Below are 19,225 nucleotides of genomic sequence, written 5' to 3' on the forward strand. Positions count from 1 at the left end.
TTTCCTTAATAGGACACTTATTGCACAAGAGTTGAAATCAAGAATCAACAAATGGGACGAATTCAAACTAAAAAGTTTTTTCTTGGCAAGAGAAATAATATGTGAGGTAAATAGGGAGCCTATATCCTGGCTACATCCTGGGAACAAATTTTTACCCCTCACGCTTCAGATAGACCTCTAATCTCTAGAGTATACAAAGAACTCAAAAAGTTAAACAACAACAACAAAAAAAATAACCCAATCAACAAATGGGCCAAGGACCTGAACAGACACTTCTCAGAGGAGGATATACGATCAATCAACAAGTACACGAAAAAATGCTCACCATCTCTAGCAATACGAGAAATGCAAATTAAAACTACTCTAAGATACCATCTCACTCCAGTCAGAATGGCAGTCATTATGAAGTCAAACAACAAGTGTTGGCGAGGATGCAGGGGGAAAAGGTACACTTGTACATTGCTGGTGGGACTGCACATTGGTGCAGCCAATTTGGAAAGCAGTATGGAGATTCCTTGGAAAGCTGGTAATGGAACCACCATTTGACCCTGCTATTCCCCTTCTCGAACTATACCCAAAAGACCTAAAAAGAGCATACTACAGGACACAGCCACATCAATGTTATAAACATTATAAGAAGCACAATTCACAATAGCTAGACTGTGGAACCAACCTAGATGTCCTTCAATAGATAAATGGATAAAAAAAAATGTGGCATTTATACACAATGGAATATTACTCAGCACTAAAAAAATAACAAGATCATGGCATTTGCAGGGAAATGGATGGCATTAGAGCAGATTATGCTAAGTGAAATTAGCCAATCCTTAAAAAACAAATGCCGAATGTCTTCTCTGATATAAGCGGGGGTGGGGGGGGGGGGCAGACTCAAAATGGGATAGGGAGGAAGAGCATGAGAAGAAGACTACCACTAAATATGGAAGACAGGTGGGAGGGAAAAGGAGGGAGAAGGGGAATTGCAAAATAAAATAAAAAGACACACACACATAAAAAAAATAGTTACGCATGCCCCCTGCTTTCTAAAAAATGCCAATGCCAAATGTTAGGCTTCTTTTCTCCCCCAAAGACTCTCTGCCTTGAACCCAAGGGGTGTATATGATTGGACTTTGGGCTTAACAGGAAAATTCTCTCTCTCTCTCTTTTTTTTTTTTGAGTGTGGGGGGGGTGGGGGTCCTGGGGAACTGAACCCAGGGGCACTCAGCTACTGAGCCACATCCCCTGCCCTATTTTGTATTTTATTTAGAGACAAGGTCTCACTGAGTTGCTTAGTGCCTTGCTTTTGCTAAGGCTGGCTTTGAACTCGCGATTCTCCTATCTCAGCCTCCAGAGCCACTGGGATTACAGGCATGTGCCACCACTATGCCTGGCCTTCACAGGCAAATTCTAAGACGTGACCTCTATACAGGCTTCGTGACCTCTCCAGCAGCCATCTGCTCCCAGCTCTACCAATGCAACCTCTTCCTCACCCCTTGGCCACAAGCTGAAAGTGGATTTCTACTTGGACAAAACAGCACAGAGGAGCTGAGGCCCACAGGTGCAGCTATAGTTGAGGACGGGGCAGATAGAGAGGGGGACCCTTCAGTGGGTGCAGTTGGGGTGGACAGAGCCTCGGGAGCCACCTGTTCCTTAGGAGTGACAACGAGGTTGGGTGTTAACGCTGGACATAAACTGAACATAACATAAGCCTCCTGCCTGTAAAGCCCATTACAAGGTCAGAGCCCAGGGAGACCCCAGGATCCCAGCACTCCCAAGTCTCAGGACATTCCTAGAGGCTTCTCTCCACACCCTCATCAAGACACTTCTCTTTCCAACTTGGAATTTGGCCAGCACAGAGAAACTTTTTCTCCTAAAGCCAAGGGCTGTGAATTAGGTGGGTCTCATTAGAGCAACTCCTTAAAAAAATAAAATAAATAAGGCTAGGGGTGGTAGCTCAATGTAGAGCGGGTGCTTAGCATGCATGAGGTCATGGGTTCAGTTTCTAGCAGAAGGAAGAAAAGAAAGAAAAATTGACATCATTATTAACGCTGTGATTAATTTCTCAATTCCTTAAAACTCCAAATGAACTTAATCTGTTCTCTTGAACCCAGTTATGCAATATTCACATTCCTCTAGAAATCTCAAATAAACAAAAATAAATAAAATGCTATGTGTGTGTGTGTGTTAACACATTAGATGCCACCGATATTTCCAAACTCAACTTTATAAACATCATTTGCGTGCCCTGGTTATCAGTATGAACAGATACAGACAGGTCTCATTAAAGGCCCTGTTCTTTTATCACAATGAATGAAGAAAGAATTGAAAAACAATAACTTACCATTCTCTACTTGATTTATAATATGAAACATCTCCCATAATCAACAAAGCCATCTGATTAAATTATGTAAGCCACATACTAAGTCTAACCCCAAAGAGAAGTAAGTCCCAAATAAAACAATTCTGATCTATGTGATTTACTTTTTTCTCTTTGATTTTACTTAATCAAAACAATACTGGATGATAGCCCAAACAAGTCAGGAAGCTCATCCGATGTAAATCTCAGTGTCTCATTTGTGTTAAGTAGAAAATAAACACATAAGCCTCCAGAGACTCACAGAATTGAGACCTACCCACACCCACAAGTAAACAATGTCAGCGCACCCTCCAAAGCAGGGTTTCACCCCCCAGCATCCCCCAATAGGAGCATACCCTCCAAATAAACAGTCTGAACACACACACACACATGAATACATGAACACACACACATACACACACACACACACACACACCACATTTTTCCCCATGAAGAGCTCTCTGGAAAGAAGGGGAGAGATGCAACCTGCTGATGTCTCAGCCAGCCCCTTACTCCTTACACTGTGGCTCACGGGAACATCTGTGTGATCAATGTTGGGGCCACAGGGCCACCTGCTCCAGGACAGCTCCATGGAGCCAGGGACAGAGGGGAGCACTGCACAGTGGCAGTTTGAAGCAGAAGTCAAAGCGAATTTGTAATATCGGAGACGGGATGCATATGGAAAGAAACGTGCTCTGAACAAGCAAGAATGTTGTTATTCTATCTGAAGTCTTGTTTCTTCAAATATGTGACCACTGGACAGCATCTCAGGAACCCTTACAGTCTCCTGCAAAAAGCCTTACCATCTCCTTTGGTGTTAATCGGCTCCTGAATGCAAGCTTAGTGGATGTAATTAGGTCCACAGAAGGTTTAAGGGCACCAGCAAAGAGGCAGAGAATGGCACAAATCAACCCTGTGGTCGATTCCACCCCAAGGAAACTGCTTGCAACTCAGGATGGGGTCCAGAAAAAACAGAGTGAGATTAAGGATGGGGCGGCAGGTATATTATAATGTAAATTTAGAAAAATATTATTATAATATATATTATAATGTAAATTTAGAAAAAAATCAAGAGTAATTTTGAGCTTTAGAAAATAAGTTATGATGTGATATTTAATAGAAATATCCCTAAGGCATTTGAAAATATAGGTACCTTTTAGGAAATGAAATTATAATAATTTGCCTCTGGTTTTAGAAAAATGGGTGATGTGTCCCCCAAACTGTTAGTGACCATTTGAGGGCATCAAACAGCAACAGCAATGACATGACCTCTGGCACTAAGGAAGCAGGACAAGCCCAATAGAGCCAGGTGACATCCTTCCCACAGCAATGGGTTTATCTATTGGGTGAAGACAATCAGGAAAATGCCAAAGTGCCTCCCAGTTTCTGTCCTTGGCCTTCTCTCCAAGCACATTTACTTAAGCCAGTGAGCAACACAACCACCAGGGGCACCCAGCCAAACAACCTGTGGCCTTCCAAGATCCCAGAGCTTAGGTCCATTCCACACCCAACCATCAGGATCTCCAGGGATGGGCCTAGGCACCTACAGAAACAGTGCAGATGACAACTGCACAAACACACAACATCCCTGAACTCTCCTCAAAAGGTACATTTCCTTGACCAAGGCAAAGACAAAGGAACAAACCACCCAGGAGGGAGAAGAGAAAGGCAGAGATGCTTGACTCTCAGCTCTCCTCCAAACCCCACAACTGATCACTTCCAAGACAGTCACCCATCTACCCACCCCCATTTCATGGGCCGTGGACACACCTGGACATGGTGAAGAACACAGGTGCAAGATCTTAGAGGGAATGACTGATGTAAGCACTTTGCTTCCTGCTAACCCTGCCTGGGAGAGAGAAAGCACTCCCCTTCAACTATCTAGGAAAGGGCAGGGGGCAGTGGCACACTCCTGTAATACTAGTGGCTCAGGAGGCTGAGGAGGAGGATCTCGAGTTCAAAGCCAGTCTTAGCAACTTAGTGAGGCCCTAAGCAACTCAGCGAGACCTTGTCTCTAAATAGAATGCAAAATAGGGCTGGGGATGTGTATCAGTGGTTATGCACCCATGGGTTCAATCCCTGGTACCAAAAAAAAAAAAAGGCAAAGACAAAGGAACAAACCACTTTTGTTGTTTGTAAAGGAACAAATCTTTATTGGGGGTTGGGGGGATATCTCTATGTCTTCTCAGGCATAACTTTTTTTATTTTTTAAACTATTCAAAAAATTTTTAGTTGTAAATGGACACAAAAAAACCTTCATTTTATTTATTTTTATGCTGTGCTGAGGATCAAACCCAGTGCCTCACACATACTAGGCAAGCTCTTTACCACCAAGCCACAACCCACGCCTCAAGCATGGCTTCTTGATGCTGATCTTACCTATGCTGCATGAAACAAGATCCCACCACTCCGGTAAAAATGGTCCACCTCATCTTTTCCCAGCAGCTTGGTCTCCAAAAATGAAATAAGCATACAAAACAAGACAACCAGCCGCTGTCGCTAAGGGGAAGGGAGTTTGTGGCTAAACTACTATTCAAATGTTTATGACAGCCGGTCAGCCAGGTGTGGTAGCACACACCTGTAATTCCAGCAATTTGGGCGGCTGTGGCAGGAGAAAATTCAAAGCCAGCCTCAGCAATTTAGTGAGACTCTGTCTCCCCCTAACCCAACAAAAAGGACTGGGGCGGTAGCTCAGTGGTAGAGGGCCTCTGGGTTCAATCTCCAGTGCCACCAAAAACAAACAAACAAAAACCATGGCCGCATGTGCTTTAAACAGAGGTATCAGTTCTTAGGCACCTCAGTTGGGCAGGTACATTAACATAAGGACTGGGCCACCTAATCTACCACTTGGTCATGCTTTCAAGTAGGGCAATATACAATAGTTATGTGTTAACTAGATACTCACCCCCACCCTTAGTACTGGGGATCGAATGCAGGGCCTCTGAACATAGCCTACCACTGAGCTACACCCCGCCTTAGCACAGTCAATCTTGGAGCTCTACATAAAACGCTAATCAATGCTAACTGATCCACAGAGATAGAAGATCGATTAGTGGTTATTTGGGGATGAAGAAAGAAGACGGTAGGGAGATTAAAACTCAGATAAAGAAAATATGTCCCCAGCTTTAAGAACAATTTTATGCCAGGTGCAGTGGCACATGCATGTAATCCCAGCAGTTTAGGAGGCTAAGGCAGGAGTATCCCCAATTCAAAGCCAGCCTCAGTGACTTAGTGAGCCCCAGTCTCAAATAAAAAATAAAAAGGGCTGGGAATGTAGCTCAGTGGTCAAGTGCTTCTGGTTTCAATCTCCAGTTATCCCTCCACCCCCCAAAATTAAAAGTACTTACTGGTGCTTTTGCAATAAAAGTTTTACAAGTCCTCATTATGTACATCTTTAAGAGTAGTCATTCGCCATGTGCAAAGGTGACAGCAACAAATCCTAATATTAACTAATTTAATGGCTTAGAAAATTTTCCTTCACATCTCCCTACTTTTCCTCCCTCAGGGCTGAGGACCAAACCCAGGGCCTTGGATGTGCTAGGCAAGTACTCTGCCACTGAGCTGAATCCCAAACACCAAATATTACTTGTGTGGTGCTGGGGATGGAACCCAGTGTCTTGGACAGGCTAGGCAAGTACTCTACCAGAAAGCCACATCCCCAGTCCTTCCTTCACATCTCTGAACAAAACACCATGTCAAACTTTTTTCTGCCCAACTGGGGGAAAATAAACAAATAAACGAAAAAAACCCTACATCAGCTGGGTGTGGCGGTGAACACCTATAATCCCAGCAACTCAGGAGGATCCCAAGTTCAAAGCCAGCCTCAGCAACAGCAAGGCGCAAAGCAACTTAGTAAGACCCTGTCTTGAAATAAAATACAAAATAGAGATGGGGTTGTGGCTCAGTGGGTTGAGTGCCCCTGAGTTCAATCCTTGGTACCAAAAACAACCCCCCCCCCAAAAAAAAAAAAAAAACCCCTACATCTATATTAAAAGGTAACACAAATTATTATTTTTTTAATATTTATTTTTTAGTTGTAGCTGGACATAATATCTTTATTTTATGTCATGCTGAGGATCAAACCCAGGGCCTCGCACATGCTAGGCGAGCGCTCTACCGCTGAACCACAATCCCAGCCCCTATACAAATTATTTTGATAAATTTTAAAACATCTGAGTACGTTATTTAAAGTGTGTTTGAAAATAAATTTGTTTGAATAAACTTTTGTTTTTACATATTGTTCTACATGTTAAAGTATTAAATCCTATGTAAACTTCACAATCTGTACTCCCCTTGTTTAAAGGAAACTGAGTTGTGAAATGCAAAGTGGGGGTTTTACATAGTGACTCCCATCAGTCCTTCAGGGAAAAAGTTTAGGTCCCTTTCCTGAGAGTCTTTTAAATACCTACCCAGCTAAATCAGCCAGCAGGTGCCCTGTGGCCTCCTCTTTCCCTCTCAGGTGGCACTGATGCTTTCCTTTGAAAAGGTTTCACATTATAGTACCTCTAGTTGAAAAAAGAATTATACATATTGTACTTCTAAACACATGAAACGATGCCCAGTTTCACTCATAGTGACAGAAATTCAAACATACGTGATAAAAACAATTTTTCACCTATCACATTCATAGAGAAAAAAAAACAAACAGAAGACTCTGTACAAGATACGATGCAGAAAAACAAGTGATCTGAGGTCTCTAGAATGTCTATCAAAGTTCACAATGTATTTATCTTCTGACTCCAAAATTCCCCAGCTAGGAATTCAGATGCACAGAGAGACCCTGGTGACACAAAACTTCTCACCGCCCAGAGGCTCAGAAACTGCCATGATGAGTTACAAGGATTTGTTGAAAAGGTCTTCAGGAAGAGCACGCACCTCTTAAAGAGGAGGAGGATAAATGAAGGAACATATTCCCTTCCTCATTTCTGAACCTCCACCTTAGATGCTGTTTGAGGCAAACAAAGCACACATACACACACACACACACACACACACACACACACAGACACACTCTTCAGAGTATGTTTTCAAGTCTGTGCTAAAATGTTGAAATAAATGCTTGACTCAATTTACTCATTAAAATTTACTTTCAGGGATTGGGGATGTGGCTCAAGTGGTTGCCTAGCATGTGTGAGGCACTGGGTTCGATTCTCAGCACCATATAAAAGTAAAATAAAGATATTATGTCTACCTAAAACTAAAAATTAAATATTAAAAAAAATTTTACTGCCAGCTTTGGAAGAATGTATTAATTCTGTCAAAAAGGACATGGAGACACTTGCTTTGAATCAGCCAAATACAAAATGTAGAGAACGATTTCTAAGAAGCTCTTGGGTGGTGCCCAGGAGTATCATGTTCGTCCCTGTGTATAAAAGCATCATATCCCTGAGTGCTGAGAATCATCCACGCTCCTACCAACAATTTAGTTGGTAAGAATAAGCATCTTGCTCCCCCAGACCTCAGAACAGTACTAGGCCTCTGGCTGCTGGGCAGCACCCTCTCTTCCCAACATAAAAACTAAAATCAGCAGCCTGCCACCTTGTGTAAACAGCAGGCAACAACATATCATCTCACTGGGAGCACAAGCATAGCTTTCTATCTGTAAAGAAAATAATCTACACATTATCCAAGAAAAGATACAAGAACTCAGTAGACTTAATTTAAAAAAAAAAATGGTGTTGGGTTCATCCTTTGCCAAGGAATACAGTCACAGCCCTTCACCTCCAAGTTTCTGCATCCCTAACTTCTAATGGATTTTTTTTTAAAAAAGAAAGTGTTTGCATACACAAAAAATTGCATCTGTACTAAAGATCTATAGACTTTCCCCCATCATTCCCTAAAACAATACAATATAATAACTACTGACAGAACATTTACATTATGTTAGGTATTATAAATCATCTAGACACGACTTAAAGCATACAGGAAGGAGGACATGGGAAACCTATATGCAAATATTACACCATGTAGAAGGGATAGAAGGGACAGACACTTCTGCTTATCTTGGTAAACACAAGGAGGCACGGATCTTACCTTTTGACCACCAACTTAAGGGTCTTATGGGATCCTTTCACCAGACAAATAGCTTCCTGTCTAAACCCTGAGAGACCAATGTCATTGATGCCCACAATCTCGTCTCCAGCCAGCAACTTGTCCACAGCTGCCGCTTTACTTCCTTCTTCAATCTGTAACAGAGAAAGAAACATATCCCATAAGCCTCACGAAGGAGCAAGTGATTCCTGAGAAAAAGCGAAGAACGTGGAATGCAGCTAGAAATACTACATGCCCTGGGGTACATGCAGCTCATGGGTCCTCCAGACTGGCTTCAGGATTACCACAAGAGAAGGACCCATTTGGGGCCAGGAAGTCTGGAGTGACCAGGACCCCTGAGGCTGACCAAGTCCCCACCGAGCAGACCAGTGATGCATGAACACACTGTTTCTTTCACCCAACCATTACCTGGTCTGCCTCCCCACAGAAGTGGAAGGCTGATCAATGAAGGAAATGGAAAAGTTCAGAAACAACCATAATGAAAATACGGACTCCAAAATTATGGATTAATTTTCTAGATTTCCTTTACCCAAACAAAAATTTTGGACCATTTTTATTATTCACAGAACTGTACAACCATCACCACTACCAATTTCTGAACATTTCCCGAAGCCCATAAGAAAACTCAAGCTCATTAGCAACCACTTTCCAACCCTCCCAGGCCCTGGCAATCACTATAAAGGGACTTTCTGTGTCTACTACAGATGTGTCCAAGTTGGAAAATAGACATAAATGGAATCGTGAAGTATGTGGCCTTTACTGTTTGGCTTCTTTCACTTGGCATAATGCCTTCAAGGTTGATCCATATTATTGCATGCATTAATACTTCATTTCTGTTTATGGCTGAATTAAATTCCATGGTATGAATAAGCTACATTTTGTTTATCCATTCATCAGGTAATAAACAAGTTGTTTCTACTTTGGGCTGTTAGGAACGATGCTGCCATGAACACTGGTGTACACATTTTTGTGTGGACACTTTTTCATTTCTATCATGTATGGACCCTGCAGTAGAAACGCTGAGTCCTACAGTAACTATGTCTGACATTTTGAGGAACTACCAGACTAGTTTCTAAAGCAACTGCAACACCTCCCACTGGCAGTGCATGAAGGTTCCAAGTTGTCCACGTTTGCTAGCAATGACCATCTGTTTTTTATAAAGGTCTTAGTCAGATTATTATACTAAGCTGTTTATACTAAGATATTTACTACTCTGCACTAAACAGAGTGCTCTGAATATGTCTTCAATGGCTCTGCAAAAGCTTGAAATGTGGATTTGGGGGTATGGGTCAATGGTAGAGCACTTGCACCATGTGCACATACGCTGGGTTTGATCCCCAGCACTGTGCACACAAACACACATAAGCACACAAAAAAAGAAACAGGCTTGAATGTTATCCATTTGATGATCATTTTCATCCTGAGAAAGACTGACCTTAACCAGTTTTTCTTACACTATAATAATACAACTCGGTAGCAATTCTCCCCAGTCTACCTGAGCAATTCACCTCAGTTGATAAGCCTATTTTCTGCACAAGTGATTGGCAAACTGTGGCTAGTGAGCCCAATCCAACCAGCTGCCTTCCTGCTGCTGCTCCTGTTGTTCACAATTAAAGTTTTATCTGAACAGAGCCACACCTATTTATTGACACACTGCTACTGGGCAGCACTGAGTCCTATGAACCAAAAAGGCAAAAATACTTACTAGTTGAATACTTCTAACAAGGTCTGACAACTCCTGTTTTATCTCTCAAAGCTTTACAAACTGTGAAGAAACCCAGTAGAGGTGCGGGAGATGCTTCCAGATCATTGGTGTAGTTTGAAAGTTCAGGGCTCCATGATTGGAGGCCTCAGTTAACCTGAGGATAACCTCTCCAAAACTCAGCCCAAAGTGCTCATGAAACAGCCTACAATGGATGCCTGGGCCATGACTCTACACATTTTCCTGAAATTCTACATCCCAGGACAACTAAATTCTGAGGCTAAAAAGCAATTATTTGCCGGGCACATTGGCACATGCCTGTAATCCCAGTGGCTCAGGAAGCAGAGGCAGGAGGATCATGAGTTCAAAGCCAGCCTCGACAAAAGCGAGGCGCAAGCAACGCAGTGAGACATTGTCACTAAATAAAATACAGAATAGGGCTGGGGATGGGGCTCAGTGGCTGAGTGCCCTGAGTTCAATCCCAGGTACCCATCCCCACTCCCAAAAAGGCAATTATTTGCTGCAGTGCCATACACATACAAAATTGAAAGAACTAACAAAACTATGAAGCAATTAGTTCCACTCACAACTGGCTTCAAAAATCAAGATAATTCTATCCCAGTGTCATAGCAGGTAGATTGTAAGTATATCCACCTGCCCAAAAGTGCACTCTCAGCCATCTCAGTCAAGATGCACTGGGCACCTGGTTTTGACAGGTCCCATGCAAGAGATACAATGGCCATCCAGGTAGAAGGCCTAGTGGGCAGCTGGCTGGCTGGGGATGGGGCCAGGGAAAGATGGCCTACACTTGGGTGACCAATGATAAAAAGCACTTAAAGCCTGGAGTTGGGGTTGAGGGGTACTAAGAGAAAATGTCCAGTCAGAAAACAGACCATGGAGGATGGTTGAATACCCAGAAACAATCCTGGGCCCCCAACATTAGTGGAAGACAGAGTACCCCAAATCCCAGAAGATATATGTGAATAAATGAGTCATGGAAACTCACCCTAACCCAAAGTACATGAAGCAGATGAAGGGAGAGTGAGGCTGGCTCCAGGAAGGACCCCCAACACTCAAGCTGGGTCACTCAGGGTCACTGACTAAAGTCAGCCTGCAGAATCCTGATAAAGAGCCCATTTATCCAGTAGATGTCCAAGACCATGATGGGTGGGCTGAGAAACAACCTCGTGTTGATTTTGCCTTTAAGCAATTACACATTCCAGATGGAAACAACCCGAATGTCAATCGACAAATGAATGGATAAGTAAAATCTGGTATGTGTACACAATGGAGTATTATCCAGCTTTTTAAAAAAAGGACAATTTGTTACATGGTATAACATGGATGAACCTTAAGGGCCTTATTCTAAATGAAATAAGCCAATCACAAAAAGACAAATACTGTATATCCCACTACATGAGGTACCTAGGAGTCAAACACAGACAGAAAGTAGAAGGATGGTTGCCAAGGACAGGGAAGAGGAGGGAATGGGGAGTCTGTGTTTAATGGACAACAAGTTTCAGTTTAGGAGGATGGAAAGTTCTCAAAACAGACACTGGTGATGGGTATACAGCTGCAATTAATGCCACTGAATTATATACTTAAAAACAGCAACGGGCATGGTGGTGCATGCCTGTAATCCCAGCAGCTCAGGAGGCTGAGGCAGGAGGATCATGTTCAAAGCTAGCCTCAGCAACAGTAAGGCACTAAGCAACTCAGTGAGATCCTGTCTCTAAATAAAATACAAAATAGGGCTGGAGATGTGGTCAATGGCTGAGTGCCCCTGAGTTCAAACCCTGCTACCAAAAAATGGCAGGGGGGGCTAGGATTTGATGTGTCTTTTACCACGAAAAAAAATGCATTCCTCAATATTTAAAAACAAGAAAACTATTTCCCAGTGTAAGAATAATATGTGCCAAACAAGTGGGTTCTTCTCCCTGATATGAATCTGGGTACTACAAGAAAATCTTTAGGCAAAACCATGATGGCTAGAGACTTTCAGGGTCTTGGGATTGTTTTGAAGCAGGCACATTACCTGTGTCTGACTCAACCTTTACAGCTGGGGTTCTCAGTCTCATTCTCACAAACACTTGTTATAACAAGTCCTGCGAGATGGTTGCAGAGTACTGCCAACTAAGGACTCTGTTCACCTACACTAGAGAGGATAATATCTTGTTATTTCTCATCTGCAAAGCTCCCTATAGTTCCTCCACTAGTAATGAAGATCACTTTCCAAAATAGCCACCTGCCTTTTCAAACCACACTCCACCTACATTTCCCAACAAAAGTGTTTGGATTTGGGAGTAGTATCCCAACACCCATCACCATCAATGGCTTCCTTGCCAAGTATCTCTAGGATATTTATTGTACTCATGGAGAAAGTACTCAGAAATGAAAAAGTTTGCAAAACTTTATGCTCTAGACACATCTAACTCTAAAGTTCTGTTGAGTTAATTAGGCTTGAACTTGATGAAGAACAAACCTAAGTTGGTACTGTTTTTCATAGGAGAATACTATAACTGTCAGCTTTCCCATGGTAAATACAACATGCATTACAGAATTACAAAATGATGCTTATTTTATTCTAGGCTGTGTCTGTCTAATGTCTGTAGAATGTTAAGAGTCAATCATGGAGCACTCCCCTTCTTGAGTCGCTAAGAAAAATCCTTAGTTTTACTTGTTCTAATTCCAAAAAGTCCCTCTGCAAATCGAGGAGAAAAATTAACCCACACCCATACCGGTCCATGTACTCACTGTGGGCATGCACGGACACAAAGCACCAAGTTCATAAATAGAGCTGAATACTGTTTTCTTAGTTATTAATTGGTATTCTGTATGCAAAGCTCACTTCTATGGCCCCAATTAAGAGTTAAATGTCCTGAAACATACAGAATGCCTCACTGCTCTTCTGAAAATCTTTTCCCTGGGAACAGCAGAAAGAAAATAGTTTATGAAAGTCCTTTCCAGAACAAACATTTTCATACTTCATGGAACATGTGATGCAGGCAATCAAGGAAGAAGACCCACACAGGCCACAGAATCTGGATTCCTATAGGGAACCTTGATTCCATGCACTGGAAGGAACCGTGTCCAGCACACTGGGAACGTAAGAAGCCAGGTCCACCTCTGCCTTGGGATGGATGTGAAAAGGCTTTGTGAACAGAAAGCACGGCGAACAGCCACTGGAAAGGACGAACTTGCTGAGGTAGACTGGGGAGGACATTCCAAAGAGGTCTTGACCTGAGAAAGGAGCAAGGCAGAAAGCTGAGGTGTGCCTGAGGGATGAGTCACCAGACAGACTGCAGTGTAATTGTAATTCTGTGTGCGCAGGGGTGTGTGGAGATAAGGGCAGAAAGTGAGAAGACTGAGAACTGGACCTTGAGTCAGAATCTGGAAACTACTGTGCAGGCAGTGGGAGCCAATGACAGGAGGCAAACAATGAGAGAGCAAACTTCTCATGAAAGCCTCCATTTCTAGACAATTAATCTTGTAGTTACACTCAGAATGAATTTCTTTGGCAACAGTAAAAAAAAAAAAAAAAAAAAAATAGCAAGGAAGATAAGCCTCATGGGTACCAATGCATAAGTCTTTGGTACTCCTGAAGGATGGAAACAAGGCTCTGAACCAAGGCGGGGAAGAGAAAGGACTTCTCTAAGGTAAGCAAGGCTTGTGAGGAGGTGAAGGAAGACCTAGCAACCTCATCCATAGTGTTGGGAGACTTCGAGCCTGAGGGATTTGCAAGATCACAGTGACCAGAGATCAAAATTAAAGATGCATGAACAACTTTGTTTTCTAAGACTAACATACTTCAAAGCCCATGAATCACACCTGCAATTTATCAGTTTTGACGCTTGTGAGAATGGTTCCAGTTTCCAGGGAAGAATCTCACACTATGACCAGGCCTTTTGTTAGACAGGACAATCACTGAAGTCACCTCCTTACTATGCTTAATTTAATTCTCTTACTCATTCTTCTTGAGACTGGTTCCTTTAGAAAGGAAACCTGACTCATCCAGGAAAGGCAGCAGATGACGAAATAACCTGACGAGTCCTCATCCACTTGTGCTCTGATAACAGAGAGCCCACGGAAAAATAAAAACCCCTGCCCAGTGTGTCAAGACTAAGAATAGCAATTCCTGGCTTCCTACTGCAGGTCCAGCAGCTGGGTCAGCAGAGGAGGCAGAAGCCAGGCAGCGCTGATTCACAAAGATTCTGGCGTGCAGGCACGTAGCATGTCAAGATGCCCAAGAGGGATGTCCACTCACTCCACCTGAGGGGCAGAGAAGGGAGAGCCCAGAGGAGGCCAGTGAGGCTGCCAAACTGATGACACACATGGAAATGAAGCCAAAACGGCAAGAGGAAAGGATGCATCTTCACACAGGAAGGTGCAGACAACCAACATGGAAAGGGGCGCAAAGGGCCAACTCAGGCTCTATCTATAAAAAAGGAGAAACCACCATCAATGAGAGTGCAGCCATGATGAAGCAGGAAAGAAGTAAAGTGATTAACATCAATATCCTGATTCATCAGCATTCCCCATCTCCCTTCCTGGAGCCAGAGGAACATATTTACCAACTGTTTTATAAATGTGAGTCTTTAGTGGCTCTAGAAACTTTTTATTTTTTCCTGAGCTACTTTCCCACCAACTTTTTATTTTGAGACAGGGTATTGCAAAATTGCCCAGACCTTGCTAAAACTCAACATCCTCCTGAGATGCTGGGACTACAGGTGTCTGCCACTGCACCCGACTTAGAAACTTTTTAAAGGAGAGAATCCTGCCTCACCCCCGCCCCTTTTTTAAAAAAGCACAAATGCTTTCTTTTTCTCTCTCCTTTTTTTTTTTTTTTTTAAAGAGGTTAAAGAGAGATATTGAATTTGGCAAGGCTTTGTCCTGGTTGTCAGGTTAAATGATCCCAGATAAGGAGGTGCAGTTTTTATTCCCTGTAGTACAAAGTCCCTGGCAATGTAATTTAATACATCTCGAACAATTTAAGTGGTTTCTAATCCCATGTTGTTGCTGCTGTTGTTTTAATATAATTGTTTCCTAAAGAATCTGCCCCTTCACCCTACCTCTCCTGGTCAGAAATGCGTGTACCCTAAAGGGCAGCCCATTTTCCTGATCATTTTGTTAATATGCTTCAAAGGATAGAACTTTTTAGTTTGGGGTTGGGGGTGTAGCTTGGTGGTAAAGCAGGTGCTTAACATGCATGAGGCCCTGGGTTCAATTCCTACTGAAAAGAAGGGAAGGAAAGGGAAGAAAGAAGAGGTAGGAAAGAGAGAGAAAGGGAGAGGAAGAAGGGAGGGAAGGGAAGAAAAGGAAAGGAAAAAAGAAAATTTGAGTTTGTAGTATTAATGATAACATATTGTGAAGTAACTTATGACCTAACAGTTTATCAACATCTGAAGAGACTGCTTCCTGATATCCTCTTTAGGCAAACTTGGCTTCAGATTTTAAGTTGGAAATTTATTCCTGTTTAGAAAGAATCACAACTACATGGCACTTTAGATTTTTGAAGAGAACATTAAGAACTGTGTACAAACTGGAATGTCTTGTGTATTGATCTTCAAAACAACCCATAAACTATTTCCAGTCACTGTTTTTGTTTTTGCTTTTCAGTGCTGCGGGGTGAAACCCATGGCCTGTACACTACCACTGAGCTACACCCTCAGCCCAACCAACAAAATCTTAATTATTACTTATTTTTAGAAATTCTTTTAACTTAATTTAATTTTAGTTGTTGATATAAATAAATAAAACATAAAGTGCTATGTGGTGCTGAGAATTGAACCTAGTGCCTCATACATGCTAGGCAAGCACTCTACCACTGAGCTACAACCCCAGCCCCCAAAATCTTAATTATGAAAAGAAAAAATAATTCCATTCTTTACAAGTGACCAAACAACATCAAAAAAGCAAGAAAAATGATAATACACAAAAAAGAGAGGAAAATAAACCAAAACTCCGCCTCAGATGTTTTGGAACTAGATAATCCGATGGGTATTTAGTCCAGAGTTTAAGAACATCAAGGTCTAGGGGCTGGGAATGTAGCTCAGTGGTAAAGCATGTGCTCAGCTTGTGAGTTCAATCCCTGGCGCAACGTGTATGCACGCGTGCGCGCGCACACACACACACACACATATACACCCCTGCAAGACACAGAAAGGCAGATGTGGTCTGGACAAGGAGACAGAGCCAGGCTGGTTGATAAATGCAGAGAGGCGAGGGAGATGATCACAGGGAAGCCATGGCTTGAAGACCAGCTCAGGTGCAAGGAGGGCATGTGGCTACCAACAACAGCAAGGGAGGAGGCCATGGGGCCTCACAAGACAAGCAGAAGAGATGGAGGCTGTAGAGACTGCAATGAGTAAGCAAAATGGAACTGACTGCTCAAGGACTGATGGTGAGAACTCGGTAGGGGTGGAACCTGCCCTGGCCAGGAGGGCAGTCTCATCACCCAGCCCAACTGGACAGGAAACCAAAGAGGAGCATGCATTCAGTGCCAAGGACTCACAGTCTCCACAGGGAGCAGAATAAAGCCCAGAGCCGTGAGCCTCCTCTCCAGGTGGCTTTGGTTTGAGGGTCTCAGGACTCAGCAAAGCCCATATCAAGTCTGCACCAGACTCCACAGTGCAAAGCCAAGATCCCCCAAAGAGACAGCTCACAGACAGCATCACTGAGGAAGCCTTCCCTGAACACCACTGTGTGATAGAGGAAGCCACAATCCTGAGGTGCATCTACTTAAGGAGAATCTACTCCAACTCCTTTATGAGCTGAGCACTGCCTCAGCTCCAAATCCAGGACTCACAGCTGAAGGTGCAGCTGCTACCTCCAGGCCTGAAGGGGAACGCCTAAGGAAGGGAGAGATCCACAGCCCACACTACCCGGCCCCTCCAAAGCCCAGATTCAGGTCCCAGTGGCCTTCCTTGCCCACGCTGTGATACTGGGTTGGGACTTGGAAACATTTCTCCTGAGCCTGTGACTGGCACCGGGTTAGTGTTGTCAGCAGGGGGCAGTAGAGGGACATAAAAGGAAGAAGGGGCTTCCCACTTCCATTTCTGAAGTGTTCTCTGCCTGCCTCAGAGGGACATGGCAGTCAACGGGCCTTGTGGTGCTAGGTGGCTTCCTACCAAGTTCCACTGGCACCCCAGGGAATTTTAATAACAACTCCTCAGGTGGCTTTCCAGTGGGCCCCACCCACCGCCCAGCCTGCTTCCTGCCGGCTCACCAGCTGGCCTAGAACCCTCAGTGAATTTCTCCAGAGGACCACAGTCCACACATGCCAATGAGATGTGAAAATGGGCTTTGGAAGGATCCAGGGTCACAGTTCCAGATTGCTCCCTTCCTCAGGTGCTCTGCCTCGGTCCTGGAGGTAGTCAGTGCCTGCTCCTTTATTATATGCCTGTACTGTTTAAGAGTTCTTCCCCGGCCCCTTCCAAAGTTATACCAACAATATTTTTTAATTCATAAACTGGAATATAATAAAATAAAACTTATATTCTCCAGATGATAAAGTTAAAGAGTACAAAGTGAAGTGACAGCTTGGGAGAAACTAACTGCCTCATATATAACAAAATACTGTAAACAAGAAAAAGACATGGATGCCAAAGAAAAGGTGAGAGACTCAAGTCACATTATAATAGGAGATACGTCTTCAATAATAAAAAGAAGCTTAATATCTTTACAAATTAGAGAAATGCAAAATAAAATCACATCAGAGACTAAAGTAAACAGTATAAATGAAAATAGAGAACAAATGAATTCTCGTGAACTGAAGATGCAGTGTAAATTTTTATCTACTGGTGGAAGCTGGCCCTTGAAAATGCTTGATGACCCCATACACACCAGGAGCACAAGTTTATAGAAATCATTGCATGTTAAAAGGTTAGAGTACACAGATGAAACCCAGGGCCTGGAAAAAGGGGTATGTACATTTAGGAAGAGATAAATATCAAGGGTGGGGAATTAAGAGCTCTCTTTACCTGTGGTTGTTACTAGTTAATAATGAGTAAATAATAAGTAATAACCTGTCACTGTTCTTGACTATCTTATTTAGTGATGGCCTCTTATTACATTGCCCAGGCTGTCCCTGAACTCCTGAGCTCAAGTGACCCTCCTGCCTCAGCCTCCCCAATAGCTGGGACTAAGGCACACACCATTGCATCCGGATAACAATTCTTCACACTGGGGGCAAGTAAACTGTCAACAAGGGCCACAGAATAAATAAATACTTTTTGCTTTGTAAGCCACACGTCCCTCCCACTCTGGCAATTGCTCAAGCTTGTTCTAGTAGACAGACAATTAACAAGTGAGCATGGTGAGATTTGGCCAATTCATCTTGTCTTGATTTATACTAAACACTCCTTGTTTCAATTACTGTGTGGTTTGCCTCTTAACTGGAACTGGACTGATACAGATTCCATGAGACAAGTGCAATACCAGACATGCACAGGGCACCCTGGTGACAAAGAAGAAGAAATAGATCACAGGGTGGGGTGGGGACTGTGTATCCTAGAAGGCTTCAAAAAGATGGAGTGATCTGACACTTAAGACTTGCCTCTACATGACTTGGGGAAAGTTACTTAATTTTCTTTAGTACTGGTTTGGTCACCGAAAAGTGATGATAAGAGTTAGTTGTCTTATATCCTAGGATAATCAGGGAGATGAAAGTAACATGTTGCAAATTCCAAAGCATTGTACAAGTGTATTTACTTACAATTTATTTATTTATTATTGTTATAATTTATTTATGTCCAAACTGAGTCTGGACACTTGTGGAAGATATTTCTCTCTCAGATTCAGTGACACATTGTCAGGTTCTTGCTAGGAAAATAGTTTACTGGAAAGGGAGAGCTCTCCATTTACAATCTCCCAGATATCTAGGTAGAGCGGTTCCTAAACTCTTTTATGTAAGACTGAAGACAAATAAAAACAAAACAAAACTCCAAAGCTTAGTTATCCTAGATATTCTTACTATTTACTTTAAACATAATGTAATGTTTTATTTTCTCTCTCTCTTTTTTTTTTAACCTACTACAGCATTTTAGGAAAGAGAGAGCACAGAAAGTAGCAATTTATAAATGGAACATTTTGTGGAAGTGTAGCCTAAGTGGATTAGGTAG

The 19,225-nt window shown here is 42.7% G+C and overlaps 1 protein-coding gene across 1 annotated transcript in view; it reads right to left on the reverse strand.

The window, feature by feature from the left end:
- LOC114106849 (protein Shroom2) overlaps positions 1-19,225 on the reverse strand; it is a 132,686-nt gene that overhangs the window by 62,001 nt on the left and 51,460 nt on the right. Inside the window, exon 2 of the mRNA XM_027954018.2 lies at positions 8,387-8,538. Within this exon, the coding sequence (XP_027809819.2) occupies positions 8,387-8,538 (152 nt within the window). The remainder of the gene's footprint in view (positions 1-8,386; positions 8,539-19,225) is intronic.

Source organism: Marmota flaviventris, chromosome Y (genome assembly GCF_047511675.1).
Source record: "Marmota flaviventris isolate mMarFla1 chromosome Y, mMarFla1.hap1, whole genome shotgun sequence".
Classification (NCBI taxonomy): domain Eukaryota; kingdom Metazoa; phylum Chordata; class Mammalia; order Rodentia; family Sciuridae; genus Marmota; species Marmota flaviventris.